The 15,877-nt window shown below is 41.6% G+C and overlaps 1 protein-coding gene across 1 annotated transcript; it reads right to left on the bottom strand.

Moving 5' to 3' along the window:
- Nucleotides 1–1,730: 1,730 nt before the first annotated feature.
- Nucleotides 1,731–13,908, bottom strand: LOC122756552. The gene is made up of 5 exons (XM_044006648.1): nt 13,856–13,908; nt 13,174–13,397; nt 11,327–12,017; nt 10,464–11,043; nt 1,731–1,817 (listed from the first exon to the last, which is right to left on the bottom strand). Exons 1-5 carry the CDS (start codon nt 13,906–13,908, stop codon nt 1,731–1,733), a joined length of 1,635 nt encoding a protein of 544 aa, XP_043862583.1.
- Nucleotides 13,909–15,877: the final 1,969 nt, after the last annotated feature.

Raw genomic sequence — 15,877 nt, 5'->3', positions numbered from 1 at the left:
AGTAGAGGAACTAAGGGCTACGTGACCCACGACTATAAGCGGCCATCTCGGGAGTCCGGCATCCACCCGTATCCCTCGCAGAGCTGTACACCCCGATCTCGCCGCGAGGACTGCAGCCACCCTGAAGCGACTGTAAATACTTTGCTTACTTACGAATAAAGACTCAATTATTGTATCATTCTCCCGTCTTCTCCTCTGGGACTCGGGTCGGATTCTCTTCCAGCAGCCCCACCCGAATCAAATAAATATCTGAACGACTCCTGGCCATCCTTGAGCTATCAGCACCGACAGATCGTCACAAGATTACGATATTGATTACTATTCGCTCAACGGGGAAATAAACGTGCTTTTTCCACAACTGAAGTGACTTAATGAAGATCAAAGAATGATGGAGAGAAACAAGGGTATACCGAGTCCTCAGCGATTATTCTCCGACATGCACAACTTACACTTAAGTTAAAACACAAGATCGCCGAGATGAATTGTAGATCTTTGAAGGACAACCTGAACTCCTAATGGTGGTTATTGTTGACGTCCCCAATAAGATCTCTGGCAGAGCTTAAAAAGGGGGCTCAGAGTGGATCGGTGGTTAAGAAACCATGGAAAACCAATGCAAATAGACCAGTAAATGAGATCTAACGCTCAGAATTGCAAGGACGTTTTCCCGATGGTGTCCTTGTGGAGAATTCCAACGCAAACCGGGAGACAGCCGCGTGTCCAAAAGAACAGCTCCTGGGTCCAAAAATTCTTTGCTATGATTTGATTTGCTATGTGTGTGGATACGGAGTGGATTTCTACCGCCAACACCCCACAACCAAGAATCCATGCACGTCTCGATTCCATGAGTCCGCTTGTCGTGTTTGCCAGAAGTCCGGTAAGGACGATAAACCGGGAAATTCGTCATACCCGTAAATTACCCTAAGCTCAAGCAGAATTACCGATCACATAAGAACCTAGAACAACGAGAGCAGGAATATGCATTGGCACGACACCAAAACTTTATGAAACATAACCGAACACCGACGCTTTAAACAGAAAGTCGCGGACACGGAGATGAGCGTACTTCACTAAGGGTGATGGAGTAGAACTACTGGCACTACTAGATACCGGTGCTCGTACGAGCCTTCTTGAAGAAAAAAAAAAGATCACAACCGATAACATCTATCTTTACATAATAGCCTGGCTAGCGCAGTCAGCAGAGTGTCGTGGGTCGAAGCCACACGCTTATGGGCGCATAACAAGAACAAGAAAAGAAAATATACTAAAAAACAAAAAAAATAAAAAAAAAATGGCGTACGGTTTCTTTTGCGAAGTCATTCCATGCGTAAACGCAAAGATCACTTCGAGCCTGTTGCGTACACCCTTTTCGTGAGATCGTAAGACTTTGAAGATTCACAACCAGAATTAACAGCAGTGGAAGGGGTACTATCATCGCGTTGACTCAGTTGGATTGCGACAAAGAAAATGCAAGTCGACAATAAACGAGTCTCCGATGACCAGGTCAGCGGCCGCAATAGGTTGCAGAAAGAAAAAAAAACCCACATCAGTTCCGGGCACAAGTTCCGGGACGCGAAGGGGTATCGACTCCCGAAATAGGGGAAAGTTAAAAATATGATTCCTAGGTCGGAATACTTGGCATAGAAGACCAATAGATTAGAAACAGCTCTATGCTGGTATAAAAAAACGTGGCCCACAGATAAAATAGTCAGTACCCGGGTAAACAGCCGTAGTCAATACCCGGGTACGTCAATACCCGGGCGATTATCCGTCAGTCTATAGCCGGGAAGACTCATGGTGAACATCCAAAAGTAAATATCCTGGAAGACTTAAACTTGAACAAGTTTAACACTCGGGATAACTCCAGTCGAAGGAAAAATGTCGAGGAGCAAGGACACTATCAACCCTTAAAATAACAGGACCTACTTTGGAAGAATCCAGGACTAACAAGGAACACACTTTTGAAGGAAAACCGTAGTTTCACAAAACTCTCAGGATGGGCGGCAAGGAGTCTAAAACCTCCGACAACACAGCAAACGTGATTAACACCGTGGAGGTTGTCGACCACATGGAGGAAATAGCAGGGGAAATAGCATACCCTGGAATTAATCGCTCCCTTATTGATTTTCCTACCTCTATTGTGAAAGCTAGTGAAAATGTACAAGAGATCCGTACAGCTGTGGAGAGACCATCACCATATACTGTACAGAATTGCATCCGGTTTCCCACAAAGTGCATGATTAAAAATACCAACGGCAAAACAATTAAACAAATAACAAGTGAACCGGTTCATTTTCGTTAATGTGAATATCAGCGAAAACAAGCAGCGTAGACTTTCCTAACAAGTGCTTAATCCAAGAATTCTGAGAGCCAAAAGGCAGCCAAAGCGTGCCATTTCCTCGAAGATGGCCTTAGATCCAAAAATTTTTGGCGAGCGGTGATCCTGACCAGGAGCCGGTTGATCACTAATCCGACCAACTTGGCCACCAATTACCGGCGTTCAGGGTAGACCCCCAGACAGCCACAAACGCGATAACCCGGTCGCCCCCTCGACAACTGTTGACCAGACTTCGTTTTCGTTTAATACAGCAGGACCATTCGACATTATTTTATACTAATTTAACGCCTACAAACCGTCCAAAACCGCCACGCCACACTTTTAAAACCAGTTTTAATATTTTTTCATTTTTGCATTGGTCTTGTAAATTTTTATCAATTTGCCAAAAAACTTTTTGCCACGGCCACTCTAACGCCCACAAACCTCCCGAAGCTGCCACGCCCACACTTTTGAAAAATGTGGGCCGCCAAAAACTGTCAGTGTTGAAGTCTCTCCTTCCCACTTCCACTAGCTGAGTAACGGGTATCAGATAGTCGGGTAACTCGACTATACCGTTCTCTCTTGTTCTATCTCTATTTGTCTAGAGAAGAAATTGATTGGTCTCTCCGTTATGGATATATAATTTAAATTATCTTCATTAGCACTATGTATAGTTGCGTCTACGCTGTTTGCGACTTCGCCAATCATGACTTCTATCTTTGTATGGTAAAGAGCATCCGCGACATAGTTTTCTTTGCCTGGAAGATATTTTATTTTATAATCGAGTTCATTAAGTTTGATTTTCCTTTCTAATTTCATGTTCGGCTCTTTGATATTATTGAGCCATACCAATGGCTTGTGATCACTCATTATTTCAAATGGCCTGCCAAATAAGTATGACCTGAAATATTCTGTCGCCCAAACTATTACTAACAATTCTTTTTCAATAGTTGCATAGTTGATTTCGTGTTCGTTCAGCCTTCTGTTGGCATAACAAATGGGCTTATGGTTCTGTGATAGCACTGCACCAATAGATACATTACTCGCGTCATTTGTTAGAGAAAAGGGCTTTAAAAAATCAGGGTAGATTAATATAGGATCTGAAGTTATCAAAACCTTTAGTCTTTCAAATGATTCGATGTAATCTTTACATTTGATATCTATTACAGCACCTTTCTTTAGTTTGAGGGTAATGGGTTTAACTACCTTGGCAAAGTTAGGAATGCACTTGCGATAGAACCCGCATAATCCCAAAAATGATTTTATCTTTTTAGGTGTCTTAGGTAACGGAAAATTTGTGGTTGCATTAGTGTTTGTTTTTGTTTAATGCCATTTGTTGTGACAATATGTCCCAGGAATTAAGTTTCTTTTTTCATGAATTCACATTTGTCTAGCTGCAACTTCAAGTTGGCGTCCCTTAGTTTCTCAAAGACTTTCTTTAGAGATAAAATATGTTTTTCCAATGAAGTGGAGTAAACAATAATATCAAATCTTCCAAAAGATTATTCATACATCTCTGAAAAGTAGCTGGAGCATTTTTTAGGCCAAAAGGCATACTTGTATATTCGTAATGCCCATGCTTAGTCGAAAAAACAGTTTTTGTGTTATAATTTTCGTCCATCTGGATTTGGTGAAAACCCTTAGCTAGATTAATGGTAATAAAATATTGGCATCTACCCAATTTACGATCCCTTGTTCTATTATTTCATTAATTTGTTTGTTGACCTCTTGGACAACACCTTGGTGGTACTTATAGGGTTTACGGTATACTGGATCCTCATGCTGAGTCTGGATGACATGTTTAATAGTACTGGTGAAGGTCAAATTTTCGCCTTCCTTGTAAATGTCTCTATATTCGTATAGAACTTTTTTTTAAACATTCAATTTCCTCCACATTTAGATGTTCGAGTCTATACTCGTTACATTCGCGTAACTCATTGTTGATCGCGAAGTTGACTATATCGTTGTCAACGGACATGGGATCGAGATGTGTTACATCGTTGTCCACTGTGTCACTGACAACTTTTGAAGTGAGGCATTTTGGTAATGCGGTCTCCTTATTCTGTTGTTGATGTTTTGGTTTAAGGCACTTAGGTGCGGTCTTAACCTTTTGCATCTTTGGATTGATTTCCTCCACTGGAGGAAACCCTTTTGCTGTGGGTCGAGGCATTTAGATGCGGTCTCGCCCTTCTTTTTTCCAAAAACCTAAAGGTTCGTCAACCCAGAGTTACCGTCTCGATATCATAATCTATCTTAGCTTTCGTATCCTCTTTTACTTTCGACCTAACAGGAAATCATAATTGTCGGAAAATTTGTGGATATAGAATTTCTGAACAGACGGACATACTGAAGTGGGTTTCATTATTATGCTTTTCTTCAATTTTATTTCCCCTTTAATGGTATACACTGTTAGATTTTGTTCATTTTCTTCTAAATTTTCAAAATTTTCCCTTATGATATTGATGGATGAACCTGTGTCGATCATTCCCTTGTAAATTTTGTTATGATAACCTATTCTTACATGGGGACTGGTACGTCCTCCTGTGTCACTTGAGTGTCCGAGACAGTTTGATGAAAATTTACATCAATACTGCTTTGGCCACTTTGACTCTCTCGTTGTCTTCTTACCGGCATCTGACCGTTAGTATTATTTGAAGTTGAAGGTTGGAAATTAAGGGAATTGTTAAGATGATTGTTTTGTTGGCCTTGTGTTAACTCCCTTCTAAACGTGTAATAATTTCCTCTTTGATTAACCGGTATGGGACGAGTGGAATACTGATTTTGATTTATTGTAGGTTGATTCGAATTTTGAGGTTGCGTATTGTTATTCTGATTCGTTCCAGGATAATAATTGCTGTGATTGTAATTTCTATTATTGTAATATCTTTGATTATTGCTTTGACTATGATTTCCCCTGTTCCTGCGCCTGTTCCCTTCTGATCTATTAGAATGCTGATTTTCTGGACTGAGGCCTGGCTCCATTGAAGCTTGTTTTAATTTATAAATAATATCGATATCTTTGCGTGCCAATGACATATAAATTCTATCCGACAATTTTTGATCTATTACAGATTTAACAGTTCTTTTTAACATTTCAGTTTTATTTGATTTATCGACAGGGTCGCTTTCTAATTCTAGCTTGTCAAACATAATCCAATATTGTGATTCGAGCTTCTCGATGAACTTACAGATGCTTCCGGGTATGATGTATCATCCAGTTATCTTATAAGTGTTATGTAGGGCCTGTGATCCTTGAATCCCATCGCCAGGGCCGTCTTTTTATCCATCCATGTATTTACTCTTTCTTGGGTCACGACCTCCAATGCTGCATCCACTAGAAAGCGTTTTACTGCTCCGTAGAGCACATGTGCTTGCCTGGCATCTTGGGTAGGGTATAAGTTAAGTAGCTGCTCGACCTGGTTAACAAACCCAGACAGCTTGCCAGGTGTGTCATCGTAGTAATTCAGTTCTTTAATTTAATTTAATAATTAATTTAAGTGGGTTTCCGAATGTTGCGGAACTGCCATGGTGTATTTGTATAAGTATCTGGATACACGGAGTTTATTTTTTTGGTTTTAAATTACGGAATTCAAAATTTTAATTAATTTTGTTTCCGACCGCACGGGATTTTCTTTAAAATTGTTTTGCAGATGTTACTTACCACACGGGATTTTTCTTGAATACTACTTTCACGTAGATTCTTTTGCGGATCTCAAAATAATTTTAGAATCACTGTTTTAATTCGCCGATCCTGAATAGCTTGTTGTAAAGCGTACCCTTCTATGGATCATTACCGTACTAAAAGGACTCTTTATTCAACAGATCCTACCGACTGCGTCAATTAAATAATCGCAATACTCATTTGTAAAAAGAATATAATTTTATTTTACTGAATTTTTGATTCTTAGGTTAGAAGAACACCGACCGATTATAATTAGGCCTCAAACTGAACTCTGATAATTACTCTGATTTGATTGACGTTCAAGCCTCGGTTTCGAGCTTTTCTAATATGGACTTTAGACTTTAGGGTTCTGATCAAATGAAGAGAGAAAGCTTTGGAGTTGCTGACTTGAATTATCTTTGCATTTCTCTTGTATTCAAGTGCATTCGCTCTTGGATACAAGTGCTCTTAGATTCTTATAATTTCGTTTATTGAAATCTAATACTTCTGTTTTTCGGGATTGCGAGTCCGAGCTTTGAACGTGAGAACGTGACGATGATGCAAGGGTTTAAGCAAGGAATGGTTAAATTAGGCAACGGATGTTTAGTCTACCAGTGGGTGACTTATTAGGTATCTGGTATCGATTGGGTACATCCAGAGTAGTGTATGGTGTGTGGGTGTGTTTGGGTGTACATGTTGTATGTCTTAGGGACTTATGGATATGTCACTATATATATATATTTCACTTAGTGTATTTTTCTATTTTTGTTTGTGTATATCTTATTATTGTTCATTATATATATATATATGTCGAAAGTTATCAGGAAGCCCTTCTTTTTCTTCACTACTATCGTTGTCTGCGCAACGTTTTCTGACGCGTGAGCGAGGCATGTCTGTTATGCGTAATGATCGAAAACTGACTGACCCAATTCTCTTTTCACAAAATCAGAATTATGCGTAGTTCTTAACTCTACATGCAATACCAACACATTTTGGAGACTTATTCCAGTCCGTATACACCAATACTTATGCACACCGCATTTTTCTGTATGCTTCTCGTTTTCGTACAGACATCTACTTCCCCCCGCTCCTACCCGCGACCAGACTACGTTCGGCAGAAACTCTAACGGTTGTCTGCCGCGCATTAAAAGAATAGAAAAGGCGCCTGCATGGCGCGTGCCAAGCAGAAAGACGCAATTGCTAAAAATTTCATTAAATTCAAATGATCTGCGACACGGCCTTCCTTTAATATCGATCATCGTTATTAATTTATTAGAAACCTTTTTTTCTTTTTTCGAACAAAAATTAAACAGAATTTTTCAATGACTTATTCTCTTTTTTTTCTCAAAATTTAAAGTTATTCTTCATTATTTATTACTTTAAAGCAAACCAATACAAATAATTAAAACATTTCATTTATTACATTTAAGCCAAGAGATCTGGATAACCATCAACTTTCAATCAATCAATCATAATTTTATCTTCTTCACACATAAATCGTTGTTCTTGATTTTCAATACATTTTTCTACTAGCACACAGTTTTTCAAACCGGCTAGTCCATCTTTTGTTAGCCCAGCTCACAGCCGGCCAACTAACTCACACTACCAACCGTTACCAAATTTAAACTTAACAAAATGGCGAACCACATAACTCGTGCACCCATATGGTAGAGAAAGTCGCGTTTGGAATAGGTCCGGAGGTTTACAAATTCTTAGTCATTCTCAAGATCACAGCCCTCACTGTCTTGATCACTGGCGTCTTCTGCGCTTTCATCTTCAAACACTGTGGTAATCCTCTTCTCAGGCATACATCGCAGAGATTCATGAGAATATTTATAAGTTATTATTTAATGCTTTAAGTTCATATCGATCTCCTGGTAATACTTCGGCCACTACAAATGGACCTTTAAACTTAGGATCTAGTTTGGTCTGATGACGTTCCTCAATATTAAGCAAAACATGTTCTCCTACCTTGTGTTTTACAATAGTAGCTTTATTTTTATTGAATCTAGCTTTATCAATTTTGGAATTCTTTTCCATGTTATGGTTTGCCATTTCTCTAACTGAGCCAACATCGACAATATTTTCTTCATTTACAACAGGTATATGACCAAATGGCCTTGCTTCTTTGCCAATAAGTATCTCTAATGGACTGACTTTAGTAACTAATTAAGAGCCAGCTGAATCTCATCTAAAGAATCCTGCCAAGATCCTGGGCCAGTTTCAACTGCGGTTAGCATGGACTTTAGAGTACTCATGACTCGCTTCACTTGGCCATTGGCACGACTAGCACCTGTGGCAATTAAATGTAAATCCATTTTCTGTGCTGAGCAGAAATCACGGAATGCTGAACTAGCAAAACTACGACCTTGATCAGCGATAAGTCGGGATGAACACCGAATAACGATATAACAGATCTCACTGCCTTAATGCAACTATCGGAGTCTAACTTCATAGTTTGAGAGAGGTAGACAAATTTGGTAAACGCGTCTATCAACACAATTATATACTCCTTCTGGTCGCTTTTTCCGCTAAGCTTACCTGTAAAATCCACATGAACCGTATGCCACGGGATGTCGATTTTAGGAATGGGATGGAGTTTGGATTGTATTTTGCCAGACGGAGGTTTTGACAGTCTACAAGTGATACAGTTGTCCACAAGTTGGCAAACATATTTAGACATTTTATCGAACCAATAGAACTCGTACATTTTCTCAAGAGTTTTCTCCCACCCGAGATGCATAATTGACTCGTGTACGTTGTTGACAGCGGACCACCGAAACTGCTTTGGGATTATGGGCAGACATCGAGTCTTTCCATTTCTTTGAACTTTTCGGTATAGAGTTCCAGACCGTATTTCGTAAGTTTTGGCCAAATCCTCGGGCAATTCGTCATTACGCAATTTAGAGATAATAGAAGAAGTTTCTTTGTCTTTTTGCTGTTCAGCCAATAACCAGATGTCGGATATTTCTGTCAGATTGAATTCTTGACAATTTTTGGAACCGGATTCCGAGACAGAAAGTCAACATGACCCATACGCTCACCTGGTCTATACTGAATATCAAATTCGAAAGATTGCAAGTACGACCACCACCTATGAACTCTAGGAGTCAGTTCTATTTTTGTACGAGAGGCTTTAAGCGAATTGCAGTCGGTAAACACAAAAAAATGACGTCCATGCAAGTAATGGCGAAAGTGTTTTATAGAATTGTAGACAGCAAGTGTCTCTAGTTTATATGAATGGTAACGTGATTCTGCTGAAGATGTCATCTTGCTAAAATATTCGATAACTCGAGGCTTCTGTTCAATTCGGTGCAGCAAAATAGCGCCATAGCCAACAGAACTCGCGTCTGTGTGGAGCTCGATAGAAAATTGTGGGTCGAATATAGTAAGGACGGGTTCATTAGTTAAAATAGATATTACTTGTAATGACCCGCTTACGCCGGTCGCCACATCCCTCCTTTATTAACAAGTTTTAGCTTTAATGGCGGCAGGGTGGCTGGATCCCGAGGCTTTCTTCTGTGGCCTGGAGTACTGCGTTCTCCGGGGTAGGTGTTGATTCCGGTAAGCTGTCATCTGGTTGCGGCGTTGGGCAGGAGGCTGGATACGTTTGGCTAGCTGGAACTTTCTTAAGATGTGAGACATTTCTTGTTAGTTTTCTACCACCCCTTCGATCACCACAATATTATTGTGTCGTTCTAAAACCGTAAATTCCGTCTTGTCGAAGTTTGATGTAAGTTTGTTTGGGAACACTACGTTTTTCAAAAACACCTTGTCGCCCACTTCTATATCGACTTCCTTTGCCCCTCTTCTTTTGTCGGCTGCCTGTTTTCCCTTATTTTTTTTCAATAATATCTTTATCTCTCTCTCCAGAGTCTAAGGTATTCTCGCAGATATCCTCAATGCCCGGTATTTTGTCACGGATGACTCTGTTGAACATCAGCTTTGTGGGCGCAGACCCTGTTGTTCCATGGAGGGTTACGTTGTACATAAGAACGAATTTTTGGATTTCCTCTTTGTAGTTTTTCCCATTTGCGTATGCTATTTTTAAGCGTTTTACAACTTCATGTTTTCAACTTCCCCGTTTGCTTGCGGCCAATATGGTGGGGTTCGAACTTGTTTAATGCCGCACGCTTTGCAGTAGTTAGAAAACTCCTCGCTAACATATTGGCGCCCATTATCCGTTCGTAGGTGCTCAGGATATCCCAGTCTACAGAAGATCTCTTTCATTGCCTCTACCAGGGTCGTTGAAGATATGGTTTTAAGAAACTTATGCTCCATATATCGTGAGAAATAGTCAATGAAGACTAGAACATATTCATTGTTGGGAAGCGGACCTAGTAAATCCGACGCTACCCAAATCCAAGGGCCAGTGGGAAAAGGATTCCTGTCCATAGGGGGTGGTCTGATGTTTTGTGATACCAGGCAACAATCTCTGCAAGCTTTGACAAACTTTTCTGCCTCTCTGTCTATTTGTGGCCACCATACTTTGGATCGCAGGCGGCGTTTCATTGCTGTCTCGCCGACTCTCAGAGATGTTGGCACGACTAGGCGGTTTCCCCTCAAAAGGAGGGAGCCAACCGCTGAAAGCTCATATCGAAACGGGTAGAAGCCCACTGAACTATCGGGCTTCCAGGAGTCGTTCTCCAGGCAACTGATTGCATCCATAATCTCTTCATCCCTCTTGGAAGACTCTGCTATTTCATGAATTGTCATAGATCTTGGGATAGAGCTCTGTACGACGCGAAGGATGCTGTATTCCGTCTTGTGGTCGATTGGTTTTACCGCCGGTAGTTGACAGAGTCGAGACAACGCATCTGATATGTTTTCTTTTCCGGATTTATAGATAACGGTGAACGTATATGCCTGGAGCCGTAGCAGCCACCTTTCAATGCGAGCTGGGGGCTTGGATGTTGGTTTGAAAATGGCTTCCAAGGGCTTGTGATCAGTTACGAGTTCGAAGTGCAGGCCTGCCAGATAGTAGTAAAATTTCGCCACTGCCCAAACCAGCGCTAGGCTCTCTTTTTCCGTTTGGGAGTAGCGTTTCTCCACCTCCGACAGGGCCTTGCTAGCAAAGGTAATTATTAAAGGTTCGTTGTCGACTTTGAATTGCAATAACACAGCCCCAAGGGCAACCGGGCTGGCGTCCGCAATCACCCGTGTTCGATGCCTTGGATTGAAATATGATACTCGTAATTTGGGTACCTTGGATAGAAGATTCTTTAGGTTGCTGAAAGCATTTTTCTCGGCTTCGCCCCAGGTGAATTTGCTTTCAGTTTTCAGCAGTTTTCTTAAAGGATCTGTGTGACTTGCAAGGTCCGGAATGAACTTCCCGACGTAGGTCACCAAACCGAGGAAGCTCCGCGTTTCTTCTTTGTTCTTTGGGTCTCTGATCGGATCGGATGACGTCAATTTTCTCAGGGTCGACTTCTATTCCCTTGTCGGATAAAATATGTCCGAAGAATTTTAGTTTGCTTGTCTTCCAGATGCACTTTTCTTTATTCAGTAGGACATTATTTTCCTGGAAGATCTGGCATACTTCTTTTACGGCGCTGTCGATTTCGAGGTCAGTTGCTCCAAAGATGATGATATCATCGATGAAGTTCATGGCGTTAGGTACCGCAGATAGCATCTGCTCGAGAAGGCGTTGAAAAATTTCGGGAGCAGAATTTACTCCAAACATCAAACGCTTATAGCGGAAAAGTCTCCTTGGAGTTATGAACGTTGTTATTTTCCGGCTCGATTCATCAAGGGCCAGTTGGTGATAGGCGTCCTTGAGGTCTAGGCGTGCGAAGAATTTAGCCTCTTTGAGTCTGGTCATAAAGCAGTCGAAAGTTGGTAATGGGTAGTTTTCCCGTAGGATTGCTTTGTTTGCCAGTCGCATGTCGACACATAAGCGGATGTCCCCGTTCTCCTTAAACGCAAGCACGATGGGAGATATCCAAGCACTCGGGCCCGTGACTGGTTCAATTATATCTCGACTCAGGGCTTCATCCAGTTTTTTCATGACTTTGTCCTCGAGCGCTGCCGGGATTCGTCTCACTGGTTGTTGAACGGGTTTCACATCATAATCTATGGAAAGGCTTACTTCAATGTTTTTCCATTTTGGAAAAGGCTCCATTTCCTCAATACGGTTAATGTTTCTTCCCAGTCGGAGGACTTTTTATTCTATAGCCGTGTCCCGGCCCAGCAGAGATTGTTCTCCATTTTCAATCACGTAAAATGAGGCAATCTCTTCGGTACCCGGCTCAACGGAAATTGGGGCCTCGAAAATATACATTACTCGTAGTAATTTATTAGAGGCATAGGCTCGGAATTGCTTTTCTGTATGAGTTCTTACGTCAAAGACTGTGGCTTTTCTCTTCACTAGCAGAGACCAGTCCGCGTGGCTAATAAGGTTAAACTTGCACCCCGAGTCAATAATCAAAGAAATTTCACGGCCTCCCACTCGGCATCGTATGAACTCCTCTTCATCTTCGCTTGATACTTTAAAGCAATGTGTTTCGCCCTTTTTGAATTTGGAGCTGGTGGCCTCCTCTTCGACAGAGCGAATATACGTGCGGGCCTTTTCAGGTTATTCCTTTGGGACTTAAGGAATCGGTCGTTCAAGTTAGTTCGGCACTTCCTGGCAAAGTGTCCAGGCTTCGAGCATTTATTGCAAGTCACATTTCTTGCCGGACATGATGGGTCGTTGTGTGTGTGTCCGAATTTTCCACATCTGGGACACTCCCCACTCTGTTTAAAACCACGATGTGTAATTTTACAGATGGGTTCCGCAATTGGTCTTGATGTCATTTCTTTTGATTCTTTGTTGATCTGCTCCTCAACCTGACATGCTTCGATCACTTCCTCTAGTGAATGCTCCTTTCCCAGAAGTCTTTTCTTGAGGTCTAGAGGTGCCCACACATCTATGATTTTATCCTTTAGACATATATTCTCAATCTCCGCTTTTGAGGATCCGAATGCACATCGTTGCATTTGTTGGCGGAGTCGCAACATGAATTCACCAAAGCTTTCTATTCTCTGAATAGATGTCTTTCAAACGTTGAGTTTTGCTTCGGTGAAAAGTGTTTATTTAAATGGTCGATGAGGGTATTATAGATGTCTTTTTTATTTTCGTCGCTGGGCTCCACCAGCGCACCAGGTAGAGAGTATACTACTGACTGTAGCTGGACTCCTCCCAAAAGCAGTAGCTTACTCCTCTTCCGCTTCTCGGTAACAATACCCTCGGCCTCGAGGTATATTGTAAACGCCCTCAACCACTTCTCCCATTCATTTCGGAGGATTGTCTTGTCGATCACCTCGCACAGAAACAGAAACGGCTTAATAAGTCTACACATTCGTGGAAGCGGACGTCTTTCGATAGAGCTGCGCGAAAATCTTGTGTTAACGTGGTTGTGCTGAACAGTGTTAGCGGCAAATCTGCAAAAACAAACGGTGGACTTGTGCCATAGTTCTGCGCGTAACCTAGGCGTGCTGAATGACCGCGTGTGCAGGTGGTTAGCAAAATATATAAGTTTGCAATTTTTGCAGCTGATAAAACAGCTGACAGCGCTGCCAACTTATCTCGGAGGGCGATCATGAGCGAGTGGCGTTGCCACATCAACTGTAAGACCAGTGCTGAGGTGCGAACGTTGGGCGCGTAATTTCAAAATTAAATTCAAAATTTGATTTAATTTAATTTAAACAAATAAGTGCCACGCACAACAAGCTCGAAAAAATGAGCAGCGATCAAAAGAATGAGCGTAGAAGCTCCGTCAACCCAAGAAATGCTTGCTACTCCTATTTCTCAACTAGAGATATAGATCAACATCAGAAGGTGACAAAGAGCAACTCGACTCTACTGACCGTCGACAGCAAGAGAGCCAGATCTTGCTCACCCTCTCTGCTCACCCAACTCCCGCATCATGGAGTTACCAATGCCAAACCCCATCACCGCCGGCTTCGCTGAATGAAGCTCCAACAACAAGCAGTGCTAAAATTTCTGCAGCAAACTCACCACCAATAATTAAACCAACTACCAATACTGCGAGTTCGGTCCCAACGGCCGCACAACAAAATAAAATGGCAACAAAAACAGCTAGCCTCGATAAGCGACAAGCGGTCCCGGCTATACAGACCGGCATGGACCGCTACATCCAGATTAAGCGCAAGCTTAGTCCACCCAACACGGTTGGCAATAAACCCAAGATCAATCGAACCAACAAAAGCACCGATCAAACGAGGAGCTCCAATGGAAACCGATTCTCCATCTTAGCAGAGACGGACAACAATCAACCAGAGTTGGGGCAGGAGATCCAAAGGAAACCTAAGCCCCCCCTATTTACGTAAGGGAAAAAAGTTCAAGCGCCCTGGTCAACAAAATTGTTGCGCTGGTCGGGGACGAGAATTTCCATGTTGTTCCGCTTATTAAAGGGAACATTCACGAAACAAAGGTTCAAACGAAGTCTGAAGAACACTTCCGAGCTGTGTCTAAGTACCTGGAAGACACAAAAAATAACTTTTACACCTATCAACTAAAAAGCAGCAAGGGACTGCAAGTTGTGCTAAAAGGTATAGAACCTGACGTCACCCCCTCTGAAATTCAAGAAGCCCTTAAGGCCAGGGGTTTCTGTGCCAAAAATGTTAGCAATATTGTTAACAGAAACAAAAAACCGCAACCACTTTTCAAGGTCGAGCTCGAACCAGATAGCAAAGCCTTAAAGAAAAACGTAGTGCACCCGATCTACAAGCTGCAGCTCTTACTGCATCGAAGAATCACCGTGGAAGAACCCCACAAACGCAACGGCCCTGTTCAATGCACAAACTGCCAAGAGTATGGACACACCAGGACATACTGTACACTTCGGACGGTCTGCGTAGTCTGCGGAGACTTCCACAACTCCGTAAACTGCCCCGCAAACAAAGAAGACCCCCAAATGAAAAAATGTGGCAACTGTGGAGGAAACCATACGGCGAACTACAGAGGCTGTGCGGTCTACAAGGAGCTGAAGAGTCGTATGCGACGAGCGACAGCTACGCACCAACAACATTTCGCCAAGGCAGCCAGATCATCTTTTGGGCAGCTAGATACAACCAAGGGAATCTCCTACGCCGAAGCACTAAGAACAGGCATGGAAAATCCGCCCCAGCCTCACTCAGAAAATGCTCAGCAGGTTCCAGTGCAACCGCAAAGCAAATTGGAATCTATGATGTTCACCATGCAACTGTAATATATATTATCGCCATGTTATCCTGTCACGGTCGCCATGTAATATATATTATCGCCATGTAATTAATATAATATATCTTTGTCAAAAGAGAGAGAGAGCGATCCGGTCACTTCATGGTTCTTTATTTGAATGAATCTTCTGAGCTGATTTTGGGTTCAGCTAACCCGCACATATATTGCTTATCTCTATATATTTCTGAATTGCATTTATACATATACATATGTATGCAGAAGGCATGCATATGTTTATGTATGGCTTGACCACTTGAGCTGCAAAGTGCATGCTCAGCATTCCCAGGCTCCGCGATCGGCTTATGTATAAGCGTTCGATCATATTTCTTGGGCGCTGGAATGCTTATATTATTGTTGTTGGTCATTTTGGGTATTTGTATGTCTTTATTTAGTCTGGCACAATGTGACTATGTACAAACGTTAAGACATACCCATTCTTTGATATATGGAAGGGTAGATATGCTACACCTCCCTTTTTAAAGAAATTACGTAATACATGTAGTCATTTAGTTTTAGTGTGAATTTATTGTGTTTTTTTTTTATTATATATTGAAATGAAATTTATTTGTTTCTTATTATATACTTAATTATTAGTAATGCTCTGTCTCGAGGGTAAAGGCATTTGTGTGTAATGACAAGTAAAGTTTTAAATTGAATTACGTTATGTTTTAAGTTTAAA

Source organism: Drosophila santomea, unplaced genomic scaffold (genome assembly GCF_016746245.2).
Source record: "Drosophila santomea strain STO CAGO 1482 unplaced genomic scaffold, Prin_Dsan_1.1 Segkk101_quiver_pilon_scaf, whole genome shotgun sequence".
Lineage (NCBI taxonomy): Eukaryota > Metazoa > Arthropoda > Insecta > Diptera > Drosophilidae > Drosophila > Drosophila santomea.
Note: the sequence above shows the minus strand (reverse complement) of the source record. Positions and strands in the feature narration are given on the sequence as shown.